The following is a 23,671-nucleotide window of genomic DNA, read 5'->3' as shown; positions in this document are numbered from 1 at the left end:
CTACTGCTGGAGGGCGACTGCCTCCAACTGCCCAGTAGCAGCGGCCTGCACGAGCCTCCTCCACTGAAGCCGATCTTGACACTGCTGGTACTAGTCATTGGCAAGTCCACTCAGCTTCACATCCTCCCGTACCGCATCATTCCATCTCCTCTCCAGCCCGTGGTTGGCATTCAATAATATCAAAAAATGTTTTTAGCTCAAACCGAGATTTCACGATGCAGACAGTGGAAAACAAAAATCTGCCATTGCAGGAGTCAGAGTCTAACTGGACACAAACGTGCGTGCGTATCATTCAGCACAGCGGTGATAAGATTAGCCCCGAACCTTGCGACAGAGGACAGCCTCAAAGGCCACCAACGCAGGCATTAAGTCGTGAAGAGACCGAGTTCTTGTCAGCGGGGAGCTATAAACCACCGTCGTCACGCGAGCGCCGTTCATCCTCGCAGCAGCAGCAAACAGCAGAAGTGATAGCAGCAGGAGAAGCAGCAGCAGTGGAATTTGGCAGGGCCAATCGAATAAAGGGACGGTCAGTACATCGCTTTCAGATGCTGTGCTGCTTGTGCGGCCCTCTGGATCGCTCTTCCCCTTACCGATATCAGTAAAGCAATGGGGAGCTATGATGCACTTTTAAATCATCATCTAGATCAGTAATCCTTGACCTTTACCGCTGCCACCTTGCACCCCCCTTTGGTTCTCAATTGTTAAAAAAACGTGTATAATGTAAATAAATATAGAGGTCTGATAAAACAAAAGTAGTTGTTCTTATGTACCCGTGCCTAATTTATTTTTGATGATTTAACTTTAAAAAAACTGCCCATGTCTCGCACCCCCAGAAGAGGCATCTCGCACCCCCAGGAGGAGCGTACACCCCAGGTGAAGAACCGCTGCTCTTTATTACTGACAAACTCATTTCTTTAAAAGTGCTTGTTGTGTTTTAGTGTGTAGTCCCTAGCACCACACAACCTCCGATTAGCACGGTTGGCTATGGATGGTGCGAAAGAAGTTCAACATACATAGATACATACACAGAGACCCACAAACACCCAGACCCAGAGGCATCCAGAGAGACCCATAGATTTGTCTGGTTGGCTACATACGGTGCGAAAAAAGTTAAACATACATAACAACAACAACCGCCATTCACCACTAAGTGGCGGTGACGTCACCATGGCGCTTGGCCAGGCCATGTGCACCTTGAGGCCACGTGAAGCGTCGAACGCCCACTGGAAGGAGGTCACGGGGCAGACCCAGGTGCCACGGGTCGACTGACTGAGATGACCGAGATGACTGGCTGATGCATCACCTGTGCCCCCTACTGTGCCAACTTGCTGTGCTTTAGCCACCCGGTGCTCCGCTCGTTGTTGTGAGCATCGCTCCTCTGCCCTCCGTTGTTGCTGGAGGGCAACTGCCTCCAACTACCCAGTAGTGTCCCTCACGTGCCTCCTCCACAGAGGCCGATCTTGACACTGCTGGTACCAGTCATCGGGCAAGTCCACTCAGCTCCACGTCCTCCTGTACCACATCACTCCATCTCCTCTCTAGCCCGTGTTGCACCCGTTTAGCCCCCTCTATCCGGCCAAACAAAAGATGTTTAGGTATGCGATGGCTGGGCATGCAGGCTACATGACCCAGCAAACGCAGCCTTGCCTGCCGGAGGAGTTCACCGATGAGACTTTATCCAGGTCTTTCAAGGATTTGTGAGCTCCTTACACATTCCAGCCTAGTTAAACCCAGGATGGATCGTAGGCAGGCCAGGCTAAATGTTTCTAACCGGCGAAGATGTCCCATTAGGGGGATCCACATTTCGCAAGCAAAGAGAAGGGAGGGAATGACCGTGGCCGAGAAGACCTGAAGCTTCGTGTGGAGCGAAAGACCAGGTAGCTTCCACACAGCGTTACGCAGCTGATGAATATATATTGCCGCTCGACTGATTCAGTGAGACCTAATCTGTCATAAGCACACTGCCCAGGTATGGAAAACTCTCCACTATCTCCACAACTGCCCCATCACTAAAGGGGAGTTGAGGGGGTGGAGTGTCCAATGGTACATACTACCCAGGCAGCCGCTTAGTTTTCGTGGGGCTTATGGTGGAGACCCAACTTTTAGTGGCACGCTCCAGGTTCAGTAGCAGCGCCTCCAACTCCTCTGAATGAGCAGCAATCACCACATCATCAGCATACATAACATGGTTGACCAATAGGGAGCCATCCCTTGACCGTACCCGGGCATCGATCAGCCACCATTGTATCTGCACCAGATGCAGATTCCTCTGGTACAGCCATAGAAGGCTTCACGAAATACGTGGTCGAAAAATACGTTAAATAATGTGGGAGCCAGAGGACATCCCTGTCGCACCCGAAGGTGAACAGGGAAAGGCTCCGACTCCTAGCCACGTAGTTTTACCCACGCCTGCCCACCATCATGAAGGTCCTTAATGATTGTGAGTAGAGTCAGGGACTCCCAAAGCACGAAGAACAACTCAGAGCCAAGGTCTATCGATGGTATCATAGGCCTTGACCAGGGCAATAAAGCAGAGATGTAGATCCTGTTGGAATTACCTACAGCTCTCCTGGAGTAGACGGACAGAAAATACGGCATCTATGCTGAATCGCCCTGGCATGAAACCACATTGGGGCTCTGCAAGCCTCTCCTCAGCGTGCTTGGTAAGGTGGTGTTGAATAATCCTTGCCTGGACCATTCCCGGCACACTGAGGAGGGAGATGCTCCTATAATTGTTACAGTCTGTGTGGTCCCCCATCTTAAAGAGGGGGACCCCACCAGGGCATCCTTACAATTCTGCGGAACCCATCCAGTGGTTCAGACTATTATTATGATGTCATATAGGGCAGTCTAGACACAAACGCTACCCTCCCTCATTATTTCGCTTAGAGAATAATTTCTGCCTGACAATTTTTCTGGTTTGACTCTGAATTGCCTTCCGTACTTCAACAGATCGCACTTCAGCCAGCCACTCACATGAAGTGACTACTTCTTCCAATATTTGAGGCACCGCAGCCTCAGCAGGGTCATCCCCACTTTGCCCCACCTGTTCCTGGGGGTCGGAGATCGGATCACCTTTATTTCCCTTAATGATGGTGATAGGTGTGCCGCTGCAAATTAATTTGATTGTGGGCTAATGAGGCAGCAACCCGCAACCACCACCCATCCTTGCAACACCGCACGGCTCTCCGAACCTCCGAGAATAGGCTGTAGTAAGCCTCCTCATTCTCCAATGTGGGATTCTGTAGCTGGTGGGAGTGGGCCTGTTGCTTATTATCAGCCAGCCGGAACACCTCCTCTGTCAGCCAGGGCCTCTGGGGAGGTTTGGACTGTGTACCCAAAGCAGCCATTCCAGCTGCCTGAGTCACAGTCCTAAACCTCACCAACTTCCCCTCAGCATCAGGAGGATGGGGGGAAGATGCCAACCCCAGCTGCAAGTGATGATGAAATTCCCACTTGCAACTTTCATCAGCTAGCTGTGACCAGGCCACTGTGGATTTGAACGGGGCCCTGGGTGTACATCCACCACCGGAGTGAAAGAATGGCAGGCGCATTTTACAGATGACAAGCCGATGGTCAGTAGGCAGATCAACTTCACAGTAGGTCCTGGTGTCAAGGACATGGGCTTGCATCCGCTGTTCTGTCACTATATAGTTGGGCAGATGTTCTTGCTTGGACCCGGTGTGCATCCATGATGCTGTGTGGATGCGCCGATGCCGGAACAGCGTGTTAGCAATTACAAGCCAAAGGGCTGCACAGAAGTCCGGCAGCCTCCTACCGTTGTTATTAAGTTGATCTGGTTCTACGCCTTCCAATCACTCCAGCCCAGGTGCCAGCATCATCACCCACTCGAGCATTGAAGTCACCCAACAGGATGACTCTATCCCGAGGGGCCACTTTAGCCAGCACTTGTGACAGGAGCTCATAGAAGGCATCTGACTCATCGGCCTTGCCTGTATCCCTCCATTGATGTTTATCTTGGGTGGCGGCATAACTAACCACCACCACCACTCCTCGCCTCTGGTTGATGGGAAGGTGAGCCCACAGTAACCTGGGGCTTACAGCTTCCCATACCTCACCGCCACGCTCCCACGCCCCCTTCATTATATTGTTTAGAAGAGGCAATCCCTGTTCTTTGGCAGTTTCCTGCCCCGAGTAGAGGACTGTCCACCCCTCATGGTGGCAGGAGCCAGAGCCGGTCCACTGGACCTCCCGAATACCACAGAGATCCAGGCAGTACCGGTCCAGCTCCAAACAGAGAAGTAGTAGCCTCTCCTCTGCAGTTCAACATATCTAAATACAGAGACCCACAGACACCCAGACCCATAGAGACACCCATAGAAATCCACAGAGACCCAAAGTTTAGCCCGCTTGGCTACGTAGGGTGCGAAATAAGTTCAACATATATACGTAGTGGCAGAGCGCTGGCTGCTGGCAGAAAAGGGGATCTGCGGCGTACGGCAGTCCTGACGTCAGCAGGCCAGGGTGTTCACGAGAGGGGGGATCTAGGGGAAAGTTCACAGAGGGGGCCCACCAGGAACCCGCTGGAAGGTTCCAGAAAGGAAGCGGAGCGAGTCCACGCTGACAGTGTGAGAGGGGTCCCTGTGGGAACCTCGCGTGAGAGGGGTCCCTGTGGGGACCTCGCGTGAGAGGGTCCCTGTGGGGACCTCGCGTGAGAGGGGTCCCACAGGGGGCCTCGTGGGAGAGGGGCCCCTGTGGGAGACCTCGTGTGAGAGGGGTCCCTGTGGGCACCTCGTGTGAGAGGGTCCCTGTGGGGACCTCGCGTGAGAGGGGTCCCTGTGGGGACCTCGCGTGAGAGGGGTCGCTGTGGGGACCTTGCTCAAGTCCATCGTCGTCCCCATCCCCTCGTCATCTTCACCGTCCTTCTCATCATCGTCACCGTCCTTCTCATCATCGTCACCGTCCTTCTCGTCATCGTCACCGTCCTTCTCGTCATCTTCACCGTCCTTCTCGTCATCTCCACCGTCCTTCTCGTCATCTTCACCGTCCTTCTCATCATCGTCACCGTCCTTCTCATCATCGTCACCGTCCTTCTCGTCATCGTCACCGTCCTTCTCGTCATCTTCACCGTCCTTCTCGTCATCGTCACCATCCTTCTCGTCATCGTCACCGTCCTTCTCATCATCGTCACCGTCCTTCTCATCATCGTCACCGTCCTTCTCGTCATCTTCACCGTCCTTCTCATCATCTTCACCATCCTTCTCGTCATCTTCACCGTCCTTCTCGTCATCTTCACCGTCCTTCTCGTCATCGTCACCGTCCTTCTCATCATCGTCACCGTCCTTCTCATCATCTTCACCGTCCTTCTCATCATCTTCACCATCCTTCTCGTCATCTTCACCGTCCTTCTCATCATCGTCACCGTCCTTCTCATCATCTTCACCGTCCTTCTCGTCATCGTCACCGTCCTTCTCGTCATCTTCACCGTCCTTCTCATCATTGTCACCGTCCTTCTCGTCATCTTCACCGTCCTTCTCGTCATTTTCACCGTCCTTCTCATCATCTTCACCGTCCTTCTCATCATCTTCACCGTCCTTCTCATCATCTTCACCGTCCTTCTCATCATCTTCACCGTCCTTCTCATCATCTTCACCGTCCTTCTCATCATCGTCACCGTCCTTCTCCTCATCGTCACCGTCCTTCTCATCATCTTCACCGTCCTTCTCATCATCTTCACCGTCCTTCTCATCATCTTCACCGTCCTTCTCATCATCTTCACCGTCCTTCTCATCATCTTCACCGTCCTTCTCATCATCGTCACCGTCCTTCTCCTCATCGTCACCGTCCTTCTCATCATCTTCACCGTCCTTCTCATCATCTTCACCGTCCTTCTCGTCATCGTCACCGTCCTTCTCGTCATCTTCACCGTCCTTCTCATCATCGTCACCGTCCTTCTCGTCATCTTCACCGTCCTTCTCATCATCGTCACCGTCCTTCTCGTCATCTTCACCGTCCTTCTCATCATCGTCACCGTCCTTCTCGTCATCTTCACCGTCCTTCTCGTCATCTTCACCGTCCTTCTCGTCATCGTCACCGTCCTTCTCGTCATCTTCACCGTCCTTCTCATCATTGTCACCGTCCTTCTCGTCATCTTCACCGTCCTTCTCGTCATCTTCACCGTCCTTCATGTCATCTTCACCGTCCTTCTCGTCATCTTCACCGTCCTTCTCATCATCTTCACCGTCCTTCTCATCATCGTCACCGTCCTTCTCATCATCTTCACCGTCCTTCTCATCATCGTCACCGTCCTTCTCGTCATCTTCACCATTCTTCTCGTCATCGTCACCGTCCTTCTCATCATCGTCACCGTCCTTCTCATCATCTTCACCGTCCTTCTCGTCATCTTCACCATCCTTCTCATCATCGTCACCGTCCTTCTCGTCATCGTCACCGTCCTTCTCGTCATCGTCACCGTCCTTCTCGTCATCTTCACCGTCCTTCTCATCATCTTCACCGTCCTTCTCGTCATCTTCACCGTCCTTCTCATCATCGTCACCATCCTTCTCATCACCGTCCTTCTCCTCATCGTCACCGTCCTTCTCATCATCGTCACCGTCCTTCTCCTCATCGTCACCGTCCTTCTCGTCATCTTCACCGTCCTTTTCGTCATCTTCACCGTCCTTCTCGTCATCGTCACCGTCCTTCTCATCATCTTCACCGTCCTTCTCATCATCGTCACGTCCTTGTCATTATCTTCACTGTCCTCATCATCTTCACCGTCCTTCTTGTCATCTTCACCGTCCTTCTCATCATCTTCACCGTCCTTCTCGTCATCTTCACCGTCCTTCTCGTTATCCACCAGTCAGACAGCCTCCCAACTGTTTTAACTAAGTAGCGTCGCCGACAATAGGCGGAATAAATGTTAAGTGTGTTAATCCCGATGGTGCTCGTTAAATAAAGAAGTGCCTCCAAGTCTTATCGTCTCCGAGTTAGTCACTACACATACACACAGAGACTCGCAGAGACCCACAGATTGGCACGGTTGGCTACGTATGGTGTGAAAGCTCAACATGCATCTCTAATGACCGAGGCAACAGTCCATTTACCTAAAAGAAGCATACGTACTAACGGGCAGTCAGGAAGCCAACCAAGGCCTCCGATTGGTCCAGAGGGGCCTCCAGAGCGATTGGTCGGGAGGCAAGGTTCAAAAGAATAGGAGGAGAGATTTGAACGCGTAAAAGGCGGGAAGCGAGGGTGGACGGTAGGGGTGACGGTTGACAACCATTGGAGGTGGACGAGGATTGGATGACAGAAGTGGGGTGAGCGCAGCTTCCAGAACGAGGGCTCGGGGTGTATGAAAGGGGACAGCACAAGGGGAGGGGGCGTCCGGGGAGAGGACGAGCTTCAAGCAACCAGAACGAAGCCCGGGCCTCGTGTTGGTGCTGTGTCCAACTCAAAAGGCTCACACTAACAATGTGTGTTGGCGTCATTACACACACACATACACAAACACCCACAGACACCCAGACTCATAGACACCCATAGAGACTCACAGAGACTCACAGATTAACCCGCGTGGCTAGGCATGGTGCAACAGAAGTTCTACATACACACACACAGAGACTCACAGAGACTCACAGATTAGTCCACGTGGCTAGGCATGGTGCAACAGAAGTTCTACATACACACACACAGAGACTCACAGAGACTCACAGATTAACCCGCTTGACTAGGTATGGTGCAACAGAAGTTCTACATACACACACACACACAGAGACTCACAGAGACTCACAGATTAGTCCGCGTGGCTAGGCATGGTGCAACAGAAGTTCTACATACACACACACAGAAACTCACAGAGACTCACAGAGACTCACAGATTAGTCCGCTTGGCTACGCATGGTGCAACAGAAGTTCAACAGACATGACGAGGATGAGGCTTGACACTGCGGTACGTCATGAGAGCGAGTGTTAAAACGCAAACTCAACGGTACAAATTGAGAATGAACGGGAGACACAAGAAGTAAAACTGCTGTCTGGCACACTATGAAGACATGCTGAGTGTGGCGAGCGTGGTACCTGTGGCGAGCGTGGTACCTGTGGCGAGCGTGGTGAGTGTCGTTACTGCGGTGAGTGTGGTGTGGAACCTGCGGTGAGTGTGGAACCTGCGGTGAGTGTGGTGAGTGTGGTGAGTGTGGTGAGTGTGGTACCTGCGGCGAGCGCGTGCGGTTTGACGATGCAGCAGGTGACCTCTCCGAGCCGCGCCGTGTTCCCCAACCGACCACCACCACTGCCGCCACCACCGCCGCCAGCACCACCGCCAGCACCACCGCCGGCATCACCGCCGGCCCCAGCCTCGTCAGGGAAGAACCATGCCAGCTCCTGCCACAACGAGAGCCGTGAAGGTGCTTGTGGTGATGGTTGTGTGGTGGTGGTTGTGTGGTGGTGGTTTAGTGTCGGTTGTGTGGTGATGGTGTGGTCATGGTAGTTGTGTGGTGGTTGTGTGGTGATGGTGTGATGATGGTGGTTGTGTGGTGATGTCATGGTGTGGTGATGGTGGTTGTGTGACAGTTGTATGGTGGCAGTTGTGTGGTGGTGGTTGTGGTGGTGGTTGTTTGGTGGAGGTTGTTTGGTGGAGGTTGTGTGGCGGTGGTTGTGCAGTGATTGTGTGGTAGTGGGTTGTGTTATAACTGTGGTTATGGTTGCATATTGGTGATTGCGTTGTGGTTGTGTGGTGGCGGTGGTTGTGTGGTGGCAGTGGTTGTGTGGTGAAGGTGGTGGTGGTTGTGTGGTGGTGGTTGTGTGGTGGTGCTCGAGTGGTGGTGGCTGTGTGGTAGTGGTGAAGGTGGTGGTTGAGGTGGTGATGGTTACATGGTGGGGGTGGTTGCATGGAAGTAGTGATGGTGGCAGTTGCGGTGGTGGTTGCATGGTGGTGGCAGTTGCATGGTGGTGCTGATGGTGGTGGTTGCATTGTGGTTTGTTGTGGTCGTGGTGGTTGTTGCAGCCTTAAAGGAAAATCAGATGTGCGTGTCGTCGGCAAATAGGTGATACGAGAGATTGAAAGAAGAGAGGAAGGCTCCAGGTGGGACGTCTACGGGGAGAATAGGAGAGGCCCAAGGACAGAACCCTGGGGGCTGGCGACGATGACGGGGGAGGAAGAGCCACGCGGCTACAAGAGGCAGTGGATGGACGGGAAGTGAGGCGAGGCCAGAGCCAGGGAAGTGGGGTGCCAGGCATGCCGAGGTTCGACAGGGTGGATGAGAGGATGGGGTGATCAAGGGTGTCAAAAGCCTCGGACAGGTCGAGCAAAATTAGGGCGGATGAGAGGCCTGAGTGACGTGAGTGCGCCAAGTGGTTGTGCACGTGGAGCAGAGCGGTATCGGTGGAACGGAGAGGGCGGAAAGCGATTGGTGGAGGGGATAGAGAGAGCATGTGAAGAGATGTAGGAAGTGAGTCAGGTGTGAACGAGGCGGTCACGGAGATTGGAAAAGTAGGAAAGCAAGAAATGGGATGCAGTAGGACGATGGCGTTGGTGAAGATTCCAGACAAGAGGGAAGAGGTGACGAGAGCTCGGAGGTCCGGAAGGAAAGTGGCGATGACAGATAGAAGCAGGGAAGGCGGTAGGGGATCAAGGGAGGAAAAAGTGGGGTGAGTTTTGGAGATGATGTTTGAAGTAGGGGAGGGAGGAGAGGGGTCGTATGGTGCTCTGACAGGAACGGAGACAGATATAGTTGGAGAGGACTACAGGGGAGGGGGCAAAAGACTAAATACGAGTTTGCGACGTCCATCTCCATCCTCAGAGTGTCTACGGTAGACAATAGCTGAGCAGGGTGCACAGAAAGAAAATAAATGAGGGGACAGGAAATAGGTTTGGCGAGCGGCCTCCGGTGCAGAAGTGAAATCGGAAAGTAAGAAAACGTAAACGGAGTGGGAGTCCGAAGGGAATAGGGTCTTCTAGGTTCGCTCGGCTTTGCGTATGAGGCGACGCCGAATCTTTAGCCCATGTGTCAGCAAAGGCCGAGGAAGAATAGGATAGTGCAGAATGTCGGATGGATGATGCTTTGTCTGGGTGGAGGTGGGAGAAGTAACATAGCTGCAGAAGATCAGAGGAAACCCGAGGAAGAAGTGCAGAGTGATAAGAGGTGCGCAGATTTCGGCAGAGGCGTGGGGGGGGGGGTGAAAGGTTGGATGGAATTGTGAGTGTCACAGTCAGTAATAGGTGATCGGACGGAGGACGTGGGTCAACCAGGGCATGGTGGAAGCTGAGCAAGTGGAAGTGAAGATAAGATCAAGCGTGCTACCGGTGGGGTAAGTCAGAGGAGCGGATACGAGGCGTAGGTTGAAAGAGCTCGTGAGGGACATTCAAGTTGAGGGGGTAGATGGGGAAGTAAGATGGAGGTTGAAGTCTCCCAGAAGAATCAGCGGAGATGGGATAGGAAGGATCGTGGAGAGAAGGCAATCCACTTCGTCGAAGGACGAGAAGCGCTGACCAGGGGGGCGGTAAAGGATTAGAAGTGGAATTGCAAAGGGGAAGGAGAATGAGGAAAGTTGAAATTCGAAAGAGGGCACCAGGTGGAGGTGAGGGGATGCACATGAAGGAGAATAGCAACCCAACGCCGCCATCAGGCACGCCAGGGGGCCGCGGTGAATGAAGTTGGTGCGAGATGTTAACAGCGCAGCTGGGGTGGCAGCGTTCAGTGTGGATATCCAGGTTTCTGTAAATGCTAGAACAACGCGTGGAAGCGTGGCTCGTCACAGACTGAGTGGGAATTCTCGAGGCCTCGGTGGATTGGCGCCAATGGGTGCAGAGAGCGGGGAAGGGGAGTGGGGGGGGTGGGTGTTTTTTGAGAATGTAGAGGGATGGCGATGAGGTTAGAAAAAGTCGCACGTCGTGAAGATGGGGGGGGGGAGGGCATTTAGAGGGTGGCAGGTGGCAGGGACAGACGATAGGAATTAGGGGATAGAAGGGGGCAAGCGATTGAGGGGTAGCTGGTGGGCATCTGACTGCTCGACCCCTTCCACCCGGACAGCCCCTTCGGCGTGGTCTGTGGCGTTGAGCCCTTAGAAGGCCACATTTGTTTAACGAGTCGGTCGTGGCGGTTGTTGTGGCGGTTGTGGCTATTTCACGATGGTGATGCGTGTGGTGACGGTGGTTTGCGTGCAGTGATGTTGGCGGTGGTGGCCGTTGCACGACGGTGACGGTAGTGGTGACGCGATGCTTGTGGCAGTGACGGCGGTCGCGTTGGAGGTCGCGCTGTACCCGCTGCGCCGTGGTGATGTCGCGTGGCGCGTGCCCCACATTGAGGGCCCCGCTGACGCCGTAGCGGGCCCTCAGGCTGGCCGGGCTGGTGGCCCTCGCCCGCTGGGGGTCGCCAGGCCCCAGGGCGGAGGCCACGACCCCTACGGCCCCCTCCCCCTGCAGCTCCACGGCCACGGCGGGGCCGGAGATCAGCTGGACCAGCAGCTCGCTGGGATGGGCGGGGGGATGCACAGAGATACAGCGAGGAGGGAAAAAACGTATTTGATCCCCTGCTGATTTTGTACGTTTGCCCACTGACAAAAAAATGATCAGTCTATAATTTTAATGGTAGGTTTATTTGAACAGTGAGAGACAGAATAACAACAAAATCCAGAAAAACGAATGTCAAAAATGTTATAAATTGATTTGCATTTTAATGAGGGAAATAAGTATTTGACCCCTCTGCAAAACATGACTTAGTACTTGGTGGCAAAACCCTTGTTGGCAATCACAGAGGTCAGACGTTTTTTGTAGTTGGCCACCAGGTTTGCACACATCTCAGGAGGGATTTTGTCCCACTCCTCTTTGCAGATCTTCTCCAAGTCATTAAGGTTTCGAGGCTGACGTTTGGCAACTCGAACCTTCAGCTCCCTCCACAGGTTTTCTATGAGATTAAAGTCTGGAAACTGGCTAGGCCACTCCAGGACCTTAATGTGCTTCTTCTTGAGCCACTCCTTTGTTGCCTTGGCCTTGTGTTTTGGGTAATTGTCATGCTGGAATACCCATCCACGACCCATTTTCAATGCCCTGGCTGAGGGAAGGAGGTTCTCACCCAAAATTTGACGGTACATGGCCCCGTCCATCGTCCCTTTGATGCGGTGAAGTTATCCTGTCCCCTTAGCAGAAAAACACCCCCAAAGCATAATGTTTCCACCTCTATGTTTTGACGGTGGGGATGGTGTTCTTGGGGTCATAGGCAGCATTCCTCCTCCTCCAAACACGGCGAGTTGAGTTGATGCCAAAGAGCTCCATTTTGGTCTCATCTGACCACAACACTTTCACTCCGTTGTCCTCTGAATCATTTAAATGTTCATTGGCAAACTTCAGACGGGCATGTATATGTGCTTTCTTAAGCAGGGGGACCTTGCGGGCGCTGCAGGATTTCAGTCATTCACGGCGTAGTGTGTTACCAACTGTTTACTTGGTGACTATGGTCCCAGCTGCCTTGAGATCATTGACAAGATCCTCCCGTGTAGTTCTGGGCTGATTCCTCCCCGTTCTCATGATCATTGCAACTCCACGAGGTGAGATCTTGCATGGAGCCCCAGGCCGAGGGAGATTGACAGTTCTTTTGTGTTTCTTCCATTTGCGAACAATCGCACCAACTGTTGTCACCTTCTCACCAAGCTGCTTGGCGATGGTCTTGTAGCCCATTCCAGCCTTGTGTAGGTCTACAATCTTGTCCCTGACATCCTTGGAGAGCTCTTTGGTCTTGGCCATGGTGGAGAGTTTGGAATCTGATTGATTTCTTCTGTGAACAGGTGTCTTTTATACAGGTAACAAAGCTGAGATGAGGAGCACTTCCTTTAAGAGTCTGCTCCTACTCTCAGCTCGTTACCTGCATAAGACACCTGGGAGTCAGACATCTTTCTGATTGAGAGGGGGTCAAATACTTATTTCCCTCATTAAAATGCAAATCAATGTATAACATTTTTGACATGCGTTTGTCTGGATTTTGTTGTTGTTATTCTGTCTCTCACTGTTCAAATAAACCTACTATTAAAATTATAGACTGATCATTTCTTTGTCAGTGGGCAAATGTACAAAATCAGCAGGGGATCAAATACTTTTTTCCCTCACTGTAGATATATAAATAGATAGACACACACACAGAGAGGTAGAGACACACACACAGAGGTACCGTGCAACGAACCCGGTGACCAGAGTTCGATTCCCGCTCAGGGCCAACACCAGTGACGATGATTTGAACCAAGCCTGGGCTTCCCCTAGGTCGACTCAGCCTTAAATGAGTAACCTGGTGGTGGACTGTAGTAACAACATGGCAGAACTGGGGAGACAAAGGCGGCTGGGCATGGTGCTGGCAACCAACCCCCCTGGTGTGCCGTGCTGGCCTTCATAGGCACTGCTACTCGCTAATAGCACTTGCCCCTACAGTATGTTATGTCTACACAGGGGACCTTTGTCTGCGAACCACACGTGCATCCCACATGTGTGGCACACGCGCATGCACGTGTGGTTGTGTGTGCATGCGTGGGTGTGTGTGCGTGCGTGTGTGCGTGCGTGCGTGGGTGTGTGCGTGTGTGTGCGTGTGTGCGTGTGGTTTTACCGCAGGCACACACACACTCTCATCGCACAAATGCCATCAAGACTAATTGGCTCATAATGGCCGGGATTGGGGACTTCCCATGGGGGCCAAACCACGGGGACATCGCCAGGGGAGCTGGGACCCAGGGGGAGCTGGGACTCAGGGGGAGCTGGGACTCAGGGGGAGCTGGGACCCAGGGGGAGCTGGGACTCAGGGGGAGCTGGGACTCAGGGGGAGCTGGGACCCAGGGGGAGCTGGGACTCAGGGGGAGCTGGGACCCAGGGGGAGCTGGGACCCAGGGGGAGCTGGGACTCAGGGGGAGCTGGGACCCAGGAGGAGCTGGGACCCAGGGGGAGCTGGGACTCAGGGGGAGCTGGGACTCAGGGGGAGCTGGGACCCAGGGGGAGCTGGGACTCAGGGGGAGCTGGGACCAGGGGGAGCTGGGACTCAGGGGGAGCTGGGACTCAGGGGGAGCTGGGACTCAGGGGAGCTGGGACTCAGGGGGAGCTGGGACCCAGGGGGAGCTGGGACTCAGGGGGAGCTGGGACCAGGGGGAGCTGGGACTCAGGGGGAGCTGGGACTCAGGGGGAGCTGGGACTCAGGGGGAGCTGAGACTCAGGGGGAGCTGGGACCAGGGGGAGCTGGGACCCAGGGGGAGCTGGGACTCAGGGGAGCTGGGACTCCGGGGAGCTGGGACTCAGGGGGAGCTGGGACCCAGGTGGAGCTGGGACCCAGCGGGAGCTGGGACCAGGGGGAGCTGGGACTCAGGGGGAGCTGGGACTCAAGGGGACCCAGGGAGGGGGTCTCACTCCAGAGTGGGCGCCGTCCCCTGCTCCTCCTGCTGCTGCTCCCCCTGCTGCTGCTGCTGCTCCACAGAGATAAAGTCAGCTGCTCGCTCCCTGCAGCAGGGACACGGGGGGTGGGGGGGGTTATAGGGGTGGCGATGGTGGTGGGGGTGATGGTGGTGGGGGTGGTGATGGTGGTGGGGGTGGTGATGGTGGTGGGGGTGGTGATGGTGGTGGGGGAGTTGATGGTGGTGGTGATGGTGGTGGGGGGGATGGTGGTGGGGGGGTTGATGGTGGGGGTGGTGATGGTGGTGGGGGTGGTGATGGTGGTGGGGGTGGTGATGGTGGTGGGGGTGGTGATGGTGGTGGGGATGGTGGGGGGGATGATGGTGGGGGTGGTGATGGTGGTGGGGGAGTTGATGGTGGTGGTGATGGTGGTGGGGGGGATGGTGGTGGGGGGGTTGATGGTGGGGGTGGTGATGGTGGTGGAGGTGGTGATGGTGGTGGGGATGGTGGGGGGGATGATGGTGGGGGTGGTGATGGTGGTGGGGGGGATGATGGTGGGGGGGATGATGGTGGGGGGGATGATGGTGGGGGGGGGGGTGGTGATGGTGCTGTGGGGGATGGTGGTGGGGGGGATGGTGGTGGGGGTGGTGATGGTGGCTGGGGGGTTGATGGTGGTGGGGGGGGATGATGGTGGGGGGGGTGGTGGTGCTGGGGGGGATGGTGGTGGGGGGGATGGTGGTGGGGGTGGTGATGGTGGGGGGGATGATGGTGGGGGGGGGGGTGGTGATGGTGCTGGGGGGGATGGTGGTGGGGGGGATGGTGGTAGGGGTGGTGATGGTGGCGGGGGGGTTGATAGTGGTGGGGAGGGATGATGGTGGGGGGGTGGTGGTGCTGGGGGGGATGGTGGTGGGGGGGATGGTGGTGGGGGTGGTGATGGTGGTGGGGGGGATGATGGTGGGGGGGATGATGGTGGGGGGGATGATGGTGGGGGGGATGATGGTGGGGGTGGTGATGGTGGTGGGGGGGATGGTGGTGGGGGTGATGGTGGTGGGGGGATGGTGGTGGGGGGATGATAGTGGGGGGGATGATGGTGGGGGTGGTGATGGTGGGGGTGGTGATGGTGGTGGGGGGATGGTGGTGGGGGGATGATGGTGGGGGGGATGATGGTGGGGGGGATGATGGTGGGGGTGGTGATGGTGGGGGTGGTGATGGTGGGGGTGGTGATGGTGGTGGGGGTAGTGATGGTGGTGGGGGGGATGGTGGTGGGGGGGATGGTGGGGATGGTGATGGTGGTGGGGGTGATGATGATGTTGGTGAGTCCACAATTGGCAAAAAGTAACAGCAAAGCAGTTACAAGTGACTCACAGGACTGTGCGCTGCAGTTGTGTACACGGTACACGACTTCCCTGAAGCGCGATGCCGATCACACAACGCGGTTCGAATTCGACCCTCGATCGATGGCTGCGTCGAATCAAAAGCAAGGGACAACTCCTTACTTACTAACAACTCCTTACTTACTAACGACTCCCTACTTACTAACGACTCCCTACTTACTAACGACTCATTACTTACTAATGACTCCTTACTTACTAACGACTCATTACTTACTAACGACTCCCTACTTACTAACGACTCCCTACTTACTAACGACTCCCTACTTACTAACGGCTCATTACTTACTAACGACTCATTACTTACTAACGACTCCTTACTTACTAATGACTCCTTACTTACTAACAACTCTTTACTTACTAACGACTCCTTACTTACTAACGACTCCTTACTTACTAATGACTCCTTACTTACTAACAACTCTTTACTTACTAACGACTCCTTACTTACTAACGACTCCTTACTTACTAATGACTCCTTACTTACTAACAACTCTTTACTTACTAACGACTCCTTACTTACTAATGACTCCCTACTTACTAACGACTCTTTACTTACTAACAACTCCCTGCTTACTAACAACTCCCTGCTTACTAACAACTCCTTACTTACTTACAACTCTTTACTTACTAACAACTCCTTACTCACTAACAACTCCCTGCTTACTAACAACTCCTTACTTACTAATAACGCCTTACTTGCTGACAACTCCTTACTTACTAGAAACGCTTTGCTTACTAACAACTCCTTGCTTACTAACAACCTCTATCATTTTTCATTGCTGGAGGGGTGCCTCCCTTACCTTAAAATCCTGGCTCCGCCATTGGTGGCAATGGATGTGGTGGTGAGGGGTGAGGTGGTGAGGGTTATGGTAATGAGGTGTGTGGTGGTGGTGAAGTGTGTGTGGTGGTGAGGGGTGAGGTGGTGAGGGTTATGGTAATGAGGTGTGTGGTGGTGGTGAAGTGTGTGTGGTGGTGAGGGGTGGGGTGGTGAGGGTTATGGTAATGAGGTGTGTGGTGGTGGTGAAGTGTGTGTGGTGGTGAGGGGTGGGGTGGTGAGGGTTATGGTAATGAGGTGTGTGGTGGTGGTGAGGTATGTGGTGGTGATGAGGGGTATGGTGGTGGTGAGGGGTATGGTGGTGAGGTGTGGTGGTGATGATCGGTGTGCTGGTGGTGGTGGTGGCAAAACAACCCACTACCTCCTCGGTGGTGCCGGACGGTAATGCCGTGGTGAGCAATGCCATGGGGTAAAAGGCCAATTCAATTGACCATTTCCCTCATGGCGGCCAAAGGAGGCTCTGGGTGGGTGCGAGGGGCTGGTAACCCCTCCACATTCAACCCAAGTACCGCTAAACCACGTGGGAAAAATCTAACCAAGTTTGTGCCGGAGACCCCGGGGAGACAGGCATCGATGACGTCTCCTGGCCAAACCACATTTGGCGGAGCCAGCAGACCGAAACCGTACCATCGGGTTTCTTACGAAAACAGCAAAAAGCCACAGCGAGTGGCCACGTGGAATGTTTGAATGCTCACTGTGGAGGAGAGGCTGCCACTCCTCTGTCAGGAGCTGGACCGGTACCGCCTGTATCTCTGCAAGATGTCCAGTGGACTGACTCTAGCTCCAGTCACCATGAGGGGTAGACACTCGGGGCAGGAGACTGCCAAATAACAGGGAGTGGCTCTTCTTCTGAACAAAAGAATGAAGGGAGCGTGGCGGTGAGATGTGGGAAGCTGTAATCCCCAGGCTGCTGTGGGCCCGCCTTCCCATCAACCAGCGGCGAGGAGTGGTGGTGGTTACTTATGTCCCCAACGAAGATGAACATCAGTGGAGGGATTCAGGCAAGGCTGATGATTCAGATGCCTTCTACGACCTCCTCGGGATAGAGTCATCCTGTTGGGTGACTTTAATGCCCGAGTGAGTCATGATGCTGGCACCTGGGCTGGAGTGATTGGAAGGCGTGGCAGCTCAATAACAAAGGTAGGAGGTTGCCAGACTTCTGTGCAGTCCATGGGCTTGTAATTGCCAACACGCTGTTCCGGCATCGGCGCATCCACACACCGGGCCCATGTCCTTGACATGAGGACCGACCGTGAAGTTGATCTGCCCACTGACCATCGGCTTGTCATATGTAAGATGCGCTCGCCATTATTTCACGCTGGTGGTGCGTGTACATCTAGGACTCCATTCAAACCCCCAGTGGCCTGGTCACAGCTAGCTGATAAAAGCTCATCAATGCTTGTGTAGTGGTGATACGCGCTGGGTGTATATGTCGTGTGCCAGCGCGTATGTACGGGTGTGTGTGTGGTGACGCGCGCTGACGGGGAGGAGCAGGCGTCAGTGCGCGGGTGGGGGTAGTGCTGCTGATTGGCTGTGTGCCGGTGACGCGCCCAGAGGGAGTGATCGGGTAGCAGCGCGGTGTGATTGGTCGGAGAGTGGAAACACGCGCTGAGCGGAACCGGATCGTGGGGATAGCGCGTGGGGATTGGGTAACGGAGGAGCGGTGCCGACGTTGAGGTCCGCATCCGCTCCGTCTCCCGGGGAGAAGGGGTATATAAGGTGATGCACAGAGGAGCAAGGGGCAGAAGTGGAACCATCTAAGAATGAAGACGAAGGTGTAGAGATAGAGCCCGGAGAGGAGAGAAATGGAGAGTAGAAGAGAGTAAGGTATAGTGTGTAGCCAGCGAGATAGAAAGGTCTACACGAGCTGAGTAAGGTATAGTGTGTAGCCAGCGAGATAGAAAGGTCTACACGAGCTGAGTAATGTATAGTGTGTAGCCAGCGAGATAGAACGGTCTGCACGAGCCGAGTATGCATACGGTGTAGCCAGCGAGAGAGAACGGTCTGCACGAGCCGAGTATGCATACGGTGTAGCCAGCGAGAGAGAGGCAAAGTCTACACGAGGCGAGAGACGAGTGTAGCCGAGGCGCGGAGTCTACACGAGGCACAGAGAGCCGGCAGCACAGAATCCTGAGTCAAGAGAAGTGCGGTGTGAAGAAGAGAGGCCACGCGTTGTATTGTTACAAGTCAAGATTTAATAAAAGAAGTGTGTTCCCGTCAAGGAGTTTCCTGCCGTCATTTTCCAATACTTCACTTGCAGCGGTTGGCATCGTACCCCCCTCCTCCTGAAGCTGATGGGAAATGGGTGAGCTTTAGAGCTGTGGCTCATGCAGCTGCAATGGCTGCTCTGGGTACAGGGTCCACACCTCCCCAGAGACTCTGGCTGAAGGAGGAGGTGTTCCAGCTGGCTGAGAAAAGTGACAGACCCGCTGTAAGGATGGGTGGTGGTCACAGGTTGTTGAGAAGATGGAGTCTGCCTCAGTAGCCTGCGATCACAAGTCACTCTTTAACTCTATCAAAAAATAATTTGCAGCGTCACACCTATCACCATCATGAGGGGGAAAAAGGTTATCCGATCTCCGACTCCCAGGAACAGGTTTGCAGATTTGCCAAGCATTTGTGAGGTCTTGGGGGAGGGGAAATCCCTCAGCCTGGAAAACATCATTGGGAAAAGAGGGGATGACCCTGCTGAGGCTGTGGTGCCTCAAATAATGTAAGAAGTAGTCACCAATGTGAGTGGCTGGCTGAAGTGCCACCTGTTGAGGAAGTATGGATGGAGTTTTAGAGTCTGAGACCAGAAAAGCACCGGGCAGAGATGATTTCCCAAGCGAAATGCCGAGGGAGGGTGGCGTTTGTGCACAGACTGCCCTATATGACATCATAACAACAGTGAGGAAGAGGACTTGCCCACGCTGCAGGGTCCGTCGACGGCGCCGGCCGAGCGACCGGGGGCAGACGCCGGGCTTCGTGAGGCGCACTCCCGACTGGCGGAGCTGCTGCTCGCCGCCGCGTCCATCTTGGCGGAGATCAGCTCGTCGGGAGGAGCGGGGACGGTGGGGGACATTTTACAAGGTCGCCCCGCAGATTCCCGCCAAAACGAATGGGGGATTCCCGCCATTGCGCCTGGGCCTACTTTTGGCGGGAACGGCGAGCGCCACGTGGTGGTGGGTTCCCAAGCGCGCGCATCGACTTCATCAGCGCGCGAGGGGGTCCGCCATCTTACGTCTGCTGCTGGAGCCGCCATCTTAGACACCGACGGACAGGCGGAGAGGAACCACGATGCGGATGACTTCATTTTTCAGCAGCGCCTGCCCACGTTGTCAGCCTTCAAGGCGGAAGGCGGAGACTGGGGCCAATTTCAGCGAAGGTTTTTGGCGCATCAAGAGATGTCAGCGTGGTCCGATGCTACGGCGCTGCGGGCATTGCCCGCCATGCTGGACGACGATGCGCTCGCGGCCTTCAGGGCTGCACGGAAGTCGGACCGCTCCACGCTGAAGGATGCGCTGGGGTTGTTGGCCAGGGTCTACGGGCCTCCCTCTACATGCCGCCATCAGTTCTACGCAAGACGGAAAGCGGCCACGGAGACCGCGCTGGCCTATCGCACGGCGTTGCTGGCTCTTGCTGATGCTGCGTTCCCTCGGATGGACGAGGAGGGCCAAGACGCGATGGTTTTGGAGCAGCTGCTCAAGTTGGCGCAGGACCTGGGGGTCCCTATCAACACAGCTGACGACATTGATATTTCTTCTTTGAGAGTCGCCACGAGTATTCAAGCGCACGAGGCCCTACAACGGAAGCAAGGCGTTGGTTGCAACGCTGCTGTCGTCGCAGCCCCGGGTTTGGTGGTCGCCGAACCCCAAGTCGTCAGCCCACGAGAGGAGGCGTTCGCCACGGGACGACCAGGGGACTGGAGGCCGGGGGCCCGGTCGCCTCTGCGATCGGGCCGAAAGTCGGAGCAACCAAGATCTACTCCGACCCTCGTCACGTGCTATAACTGCGGCCTCCGGGGCCACGTGGCGTCCGGGTGCCGCGCTCCGCGGCAGCGCGCCATGGGAGCTCGGCTGGACGACGACCGAGAGCCCAAGTCATCTCTACAATCCCCGGCAAGTCGCGGCACCTCACACGCTCGGCCTGTTTATTCGGCACACATGGGACGCCGCGTTGCGGCGGAGGAGGGCCGGTTAAGGTTCGGGGATTCGGTTCGGCGAGGGGGGTTCGGCCGGGACCAGGGAGACATTGAATGGGCGGAATTGGGGCATAGAATTGTGGCTGCTTCGGCGGGTTCGTCCGTTGTTACGGGATCTATTGATGGGGTTGAGATTAGGGTGTTAGTGGACACGGGGGCATCGGCAACTATTATATCGGACCTCATTTATAATATTCTTCCAGTCCAATGTCGTCCGCTGCTTCCAGTGGATGTGCCATTTTACGCCGCTAATGGGGGATCGTTGGGCATTATCGGTCAGGTTAGGGCGTCCATTTGCATTGGAGATATCAAATTATCGGGACCCGTTTTCGTTTCGTCTTCCTTGGCAGTTCCGTGTCTTTTGGGCACTGACTTTTTGGCTAAAATGCCCATTAAAATTCTTATCGATCAACGATGCATTGAACTGCCATCGGGTCGCCGGATTTCATTTTTGACGGGCCCTACTGACATTCGGACGGCGTGCGCTACGATACAAGCGGTGGCGACGCAGACAGTGCAAGTGCCCCCGGGTTCACAGATGTTGATTCCCCTCCGGTTGCGGAAACCATGGGTGAGGGAGGCTTCGGGACAGAGTATGCTTTTGGGTCCTTCTAACAAGGCTGTCGGGGGTCTTGATTTATCGGTGGCTCACACTTTGGTGCGGGCTGACAGGGATCCGTTTGTGATGGTTTTGAACGCGGGGTCGCGACCAGCTGTCATCCCGCAGGGCACCGTGCTGGCTCACGCGGCGCAGGTTCCTGGGGATGATGGGTTGGTTGCGCAGGTGGGCTCGAGCCCCGCGCGGAACGTTGAGCCAAGGGAAGACCTTGAGTGGGTCCATTCGTTATGTGCCGCCTCGGACGATTTGTCGGCGGCGCAGTTGGGTGCGCTGCGCGAGTTGCTCATTGAATTCTCTGATGTATTCAGTAAACATAAGTATGACATTGGGTGCACGGATTTGTTGCACCATCACATTGAAACGGGCGATGCGGCGCCGGTCAGGCTAAATCCCTTCCGACTGAGTCCCGTGGAGAAGGAACATGTTCAGTCGGCTGTTAACGATATGCTAGAAGCCGATATTATTTCACCCTCCTCTAGCCCGTGGGGAGCGCCTATTGTGCTGGTTAAGAAGCAGGACGGGTCCCTGCGATTCTGCGTTGATTTCCGTCGCCTGAATAAGATCTCTGTGGCTGACGCGTATCCGCTCCCCAGGATGGATGAGTCCCTCGATGCATTGTCTGGTGCGCGATATTTTTCGACTCTTGATTTGTTATCGGGGTTTTGGCAGTTGCCGCTCGACGAAGAGTCGAAACCTAAGACAGCATTTCGGACTCCAGGGGGGCTGTTCCAGTTTAACCGGTTACCCATGGGACTTCACTCCTCTCCAGCGACGTTTCAGCGACTTATGGAGCTGGTTTTGTCGGGCTTGCAGTGGGATACATGCTTGATTTATATGGACGATGTCATTGTTTTCAGTAAAACGTTTGAGGAACACCTCCGACGATTGAGAGGGGTGTTCTTGCGAATGCGATCGGCTAAGTTGAAATTTAAACCGGCCAAATGTCACCTCCTTCGTAGGTCCGTTAGATACTTGGGTCACATTGTCGATTCTTCGGGGATCTCCACCGATCCCGCGAAGACGGATTGTGTCGGTTCGTGGCCGACACCTACGTCCGTTTCCGACGTGCGTAGTTTCATCGGGTTTGCTTCTTATTATCGGCGGTTCGTTGAGCACTTCGCCACTATTGCAAAACCCTTGCACGCTCTAACGGCGAAGGGAGTGAAGTTCAAATGGGGACCGGAGGAGGAGGCCGCGTTTCGCTCCCTCCGGGACGCCTTGGTGGGTGCCCCACCCTTGTGTTATCCCGATTTTGCCAGTCCCTTTTTGCTGGACACGGATGCTAGCAACACGGGCATTGGGGGGGTGCTATCCCAAGTCGTTGGGGGTGTCGAAAGAGTTGTCGCCTACGGTAGTAGGGTGTTGTCTCCGGCGGAGCAGCGCTACTGTGTCACCCGGCGCGAGCTGCTTGCCATTGTTTTTTTTGTGCAGCAGTTTAGGCCATATCTGTATGGTCGTCACTTTACAGTCCGAACGGACCACGCGGCGCTACAGTATTCATTGAGGGTCGCCCAGCCCTCGGGCCAGTTGTCGCGTTGGTTGGAAGTCCTCCAGGACTATCAGTTTACGACTACGTACCGTAAGGGGTTGCGACACACGAATGCCGATTGCTTGTCGCGGTTGTTGCCTTGTGATGAATGCGCGTGTTTGTCGGGATCGGCGCGCTGTAAACCGACGCTTGCGGGGGAGATGGGGGCACTGGCTGCGACAGCGGGCGCACCGAGTGGGGAGGATTCCACTGCCTCTCAGGGTCGGGACTCGCTGCTCTCGCTGTCGCTCAGCGAATGGGGCCGCCTCCAGATGGCGGACAGTTCGCTGCTAGCATTGCGCCGCAAGGTTGGGGGTCCCGAGGGGGACCAGGAGCGTACCGGCTCCTATGTACTTGAGCGGGGCGTGTTATTGAAATGGGACAGTTTGTCCCGGCGGAACGCACTCGTGGTGCCTTCCGCTGTGAGGGGGAGGGTTGTCTTGGCGGCACACGAACGCCTCTTGCACTTGGGAGTTAACAAGACGCTTGCCCTGCTTCAGCGTGACTATTACTGGCCGGGGATGGGAAGTGATGTGGTGCATATTCTGAAGGGGTGCGTTGAGTGCGCCAGGCGTAAACCACCGGCCGTGGCAGCTAATCCACCGCTGCAATCTATTCAGGTCTCGCGTACCAACGAGCTCGTTGCACTCGATATTTTGGGGCCCTTCCCAGTCACGCCGAGAGGGAATAAATATTTGTTAGTGGGGGTCGAATACTTTACCCGATGGCCTATGGCGTGGCCTCTCGCTAACCAGTCGGCAGCGGCTGTGACGGATGCCTTCGTCCAGGGCTATG

At 54.9% G+C, this 23,671-nt stretch overlaps 1 protein-coding gene across 3 annotated transcripts in view; it reads right to left on the bottom strand.

Annotated features, from left to right (window-relative positions):
- Positions 1-8,067: 8,067 nt before the first annotated feature.
- LOC144952202 (nucleoside diphosphate kinase homolog 7-like) overlaps positions 8,068-23,671 on the bottom strand; it is a 117,018-nt gene continuing 101,414 nt past the window's right edge. For 2 of the 3 annotated variants that reach the window (XM_078882607.1, XM_078882608.1), the window contains exons 5-7: positions 14,336-14,425; positions 11,222-11,429; positions 8,068-8,343 (exon numbers count right to left, since the gene is read on the bottom strand). In XM_078882607.1, the coding sequence (XP_078738733.1) occupies positions 8,083-8,343; positions 11,222-11,429; positions 14,336-14,425 (559 nt within the window). In that variant the 3' untranslated portion in view covers positions 8,068-8,082. The remainder of the gene's footprint in view (positions 8,344-11,221; positions 11,430-14,335; positions 14,426-23,671) is intronic. The other variant, XM_078882609.1, reaches the window with a different exon arrangement.

The sequence above is a fragment of the Lampetra fluviatilis genome, chromosome 66, assembly GCF_964198595.1.
Source record: "Lampetra fluviatilis chromosome 66, kcLamFluv1.1, whole genome shotgun sequence".
Taxonomy (NCBI): Eukaryota; Metazoa; Chordata; class Hyperoartia; order Petromyzontiformes; family Petromyzontidae; genus Lampetra; species Lampetra fluviatilis.
This window is presented reverse-complemented; position numbering and strand designations above follow the sequence as displayed.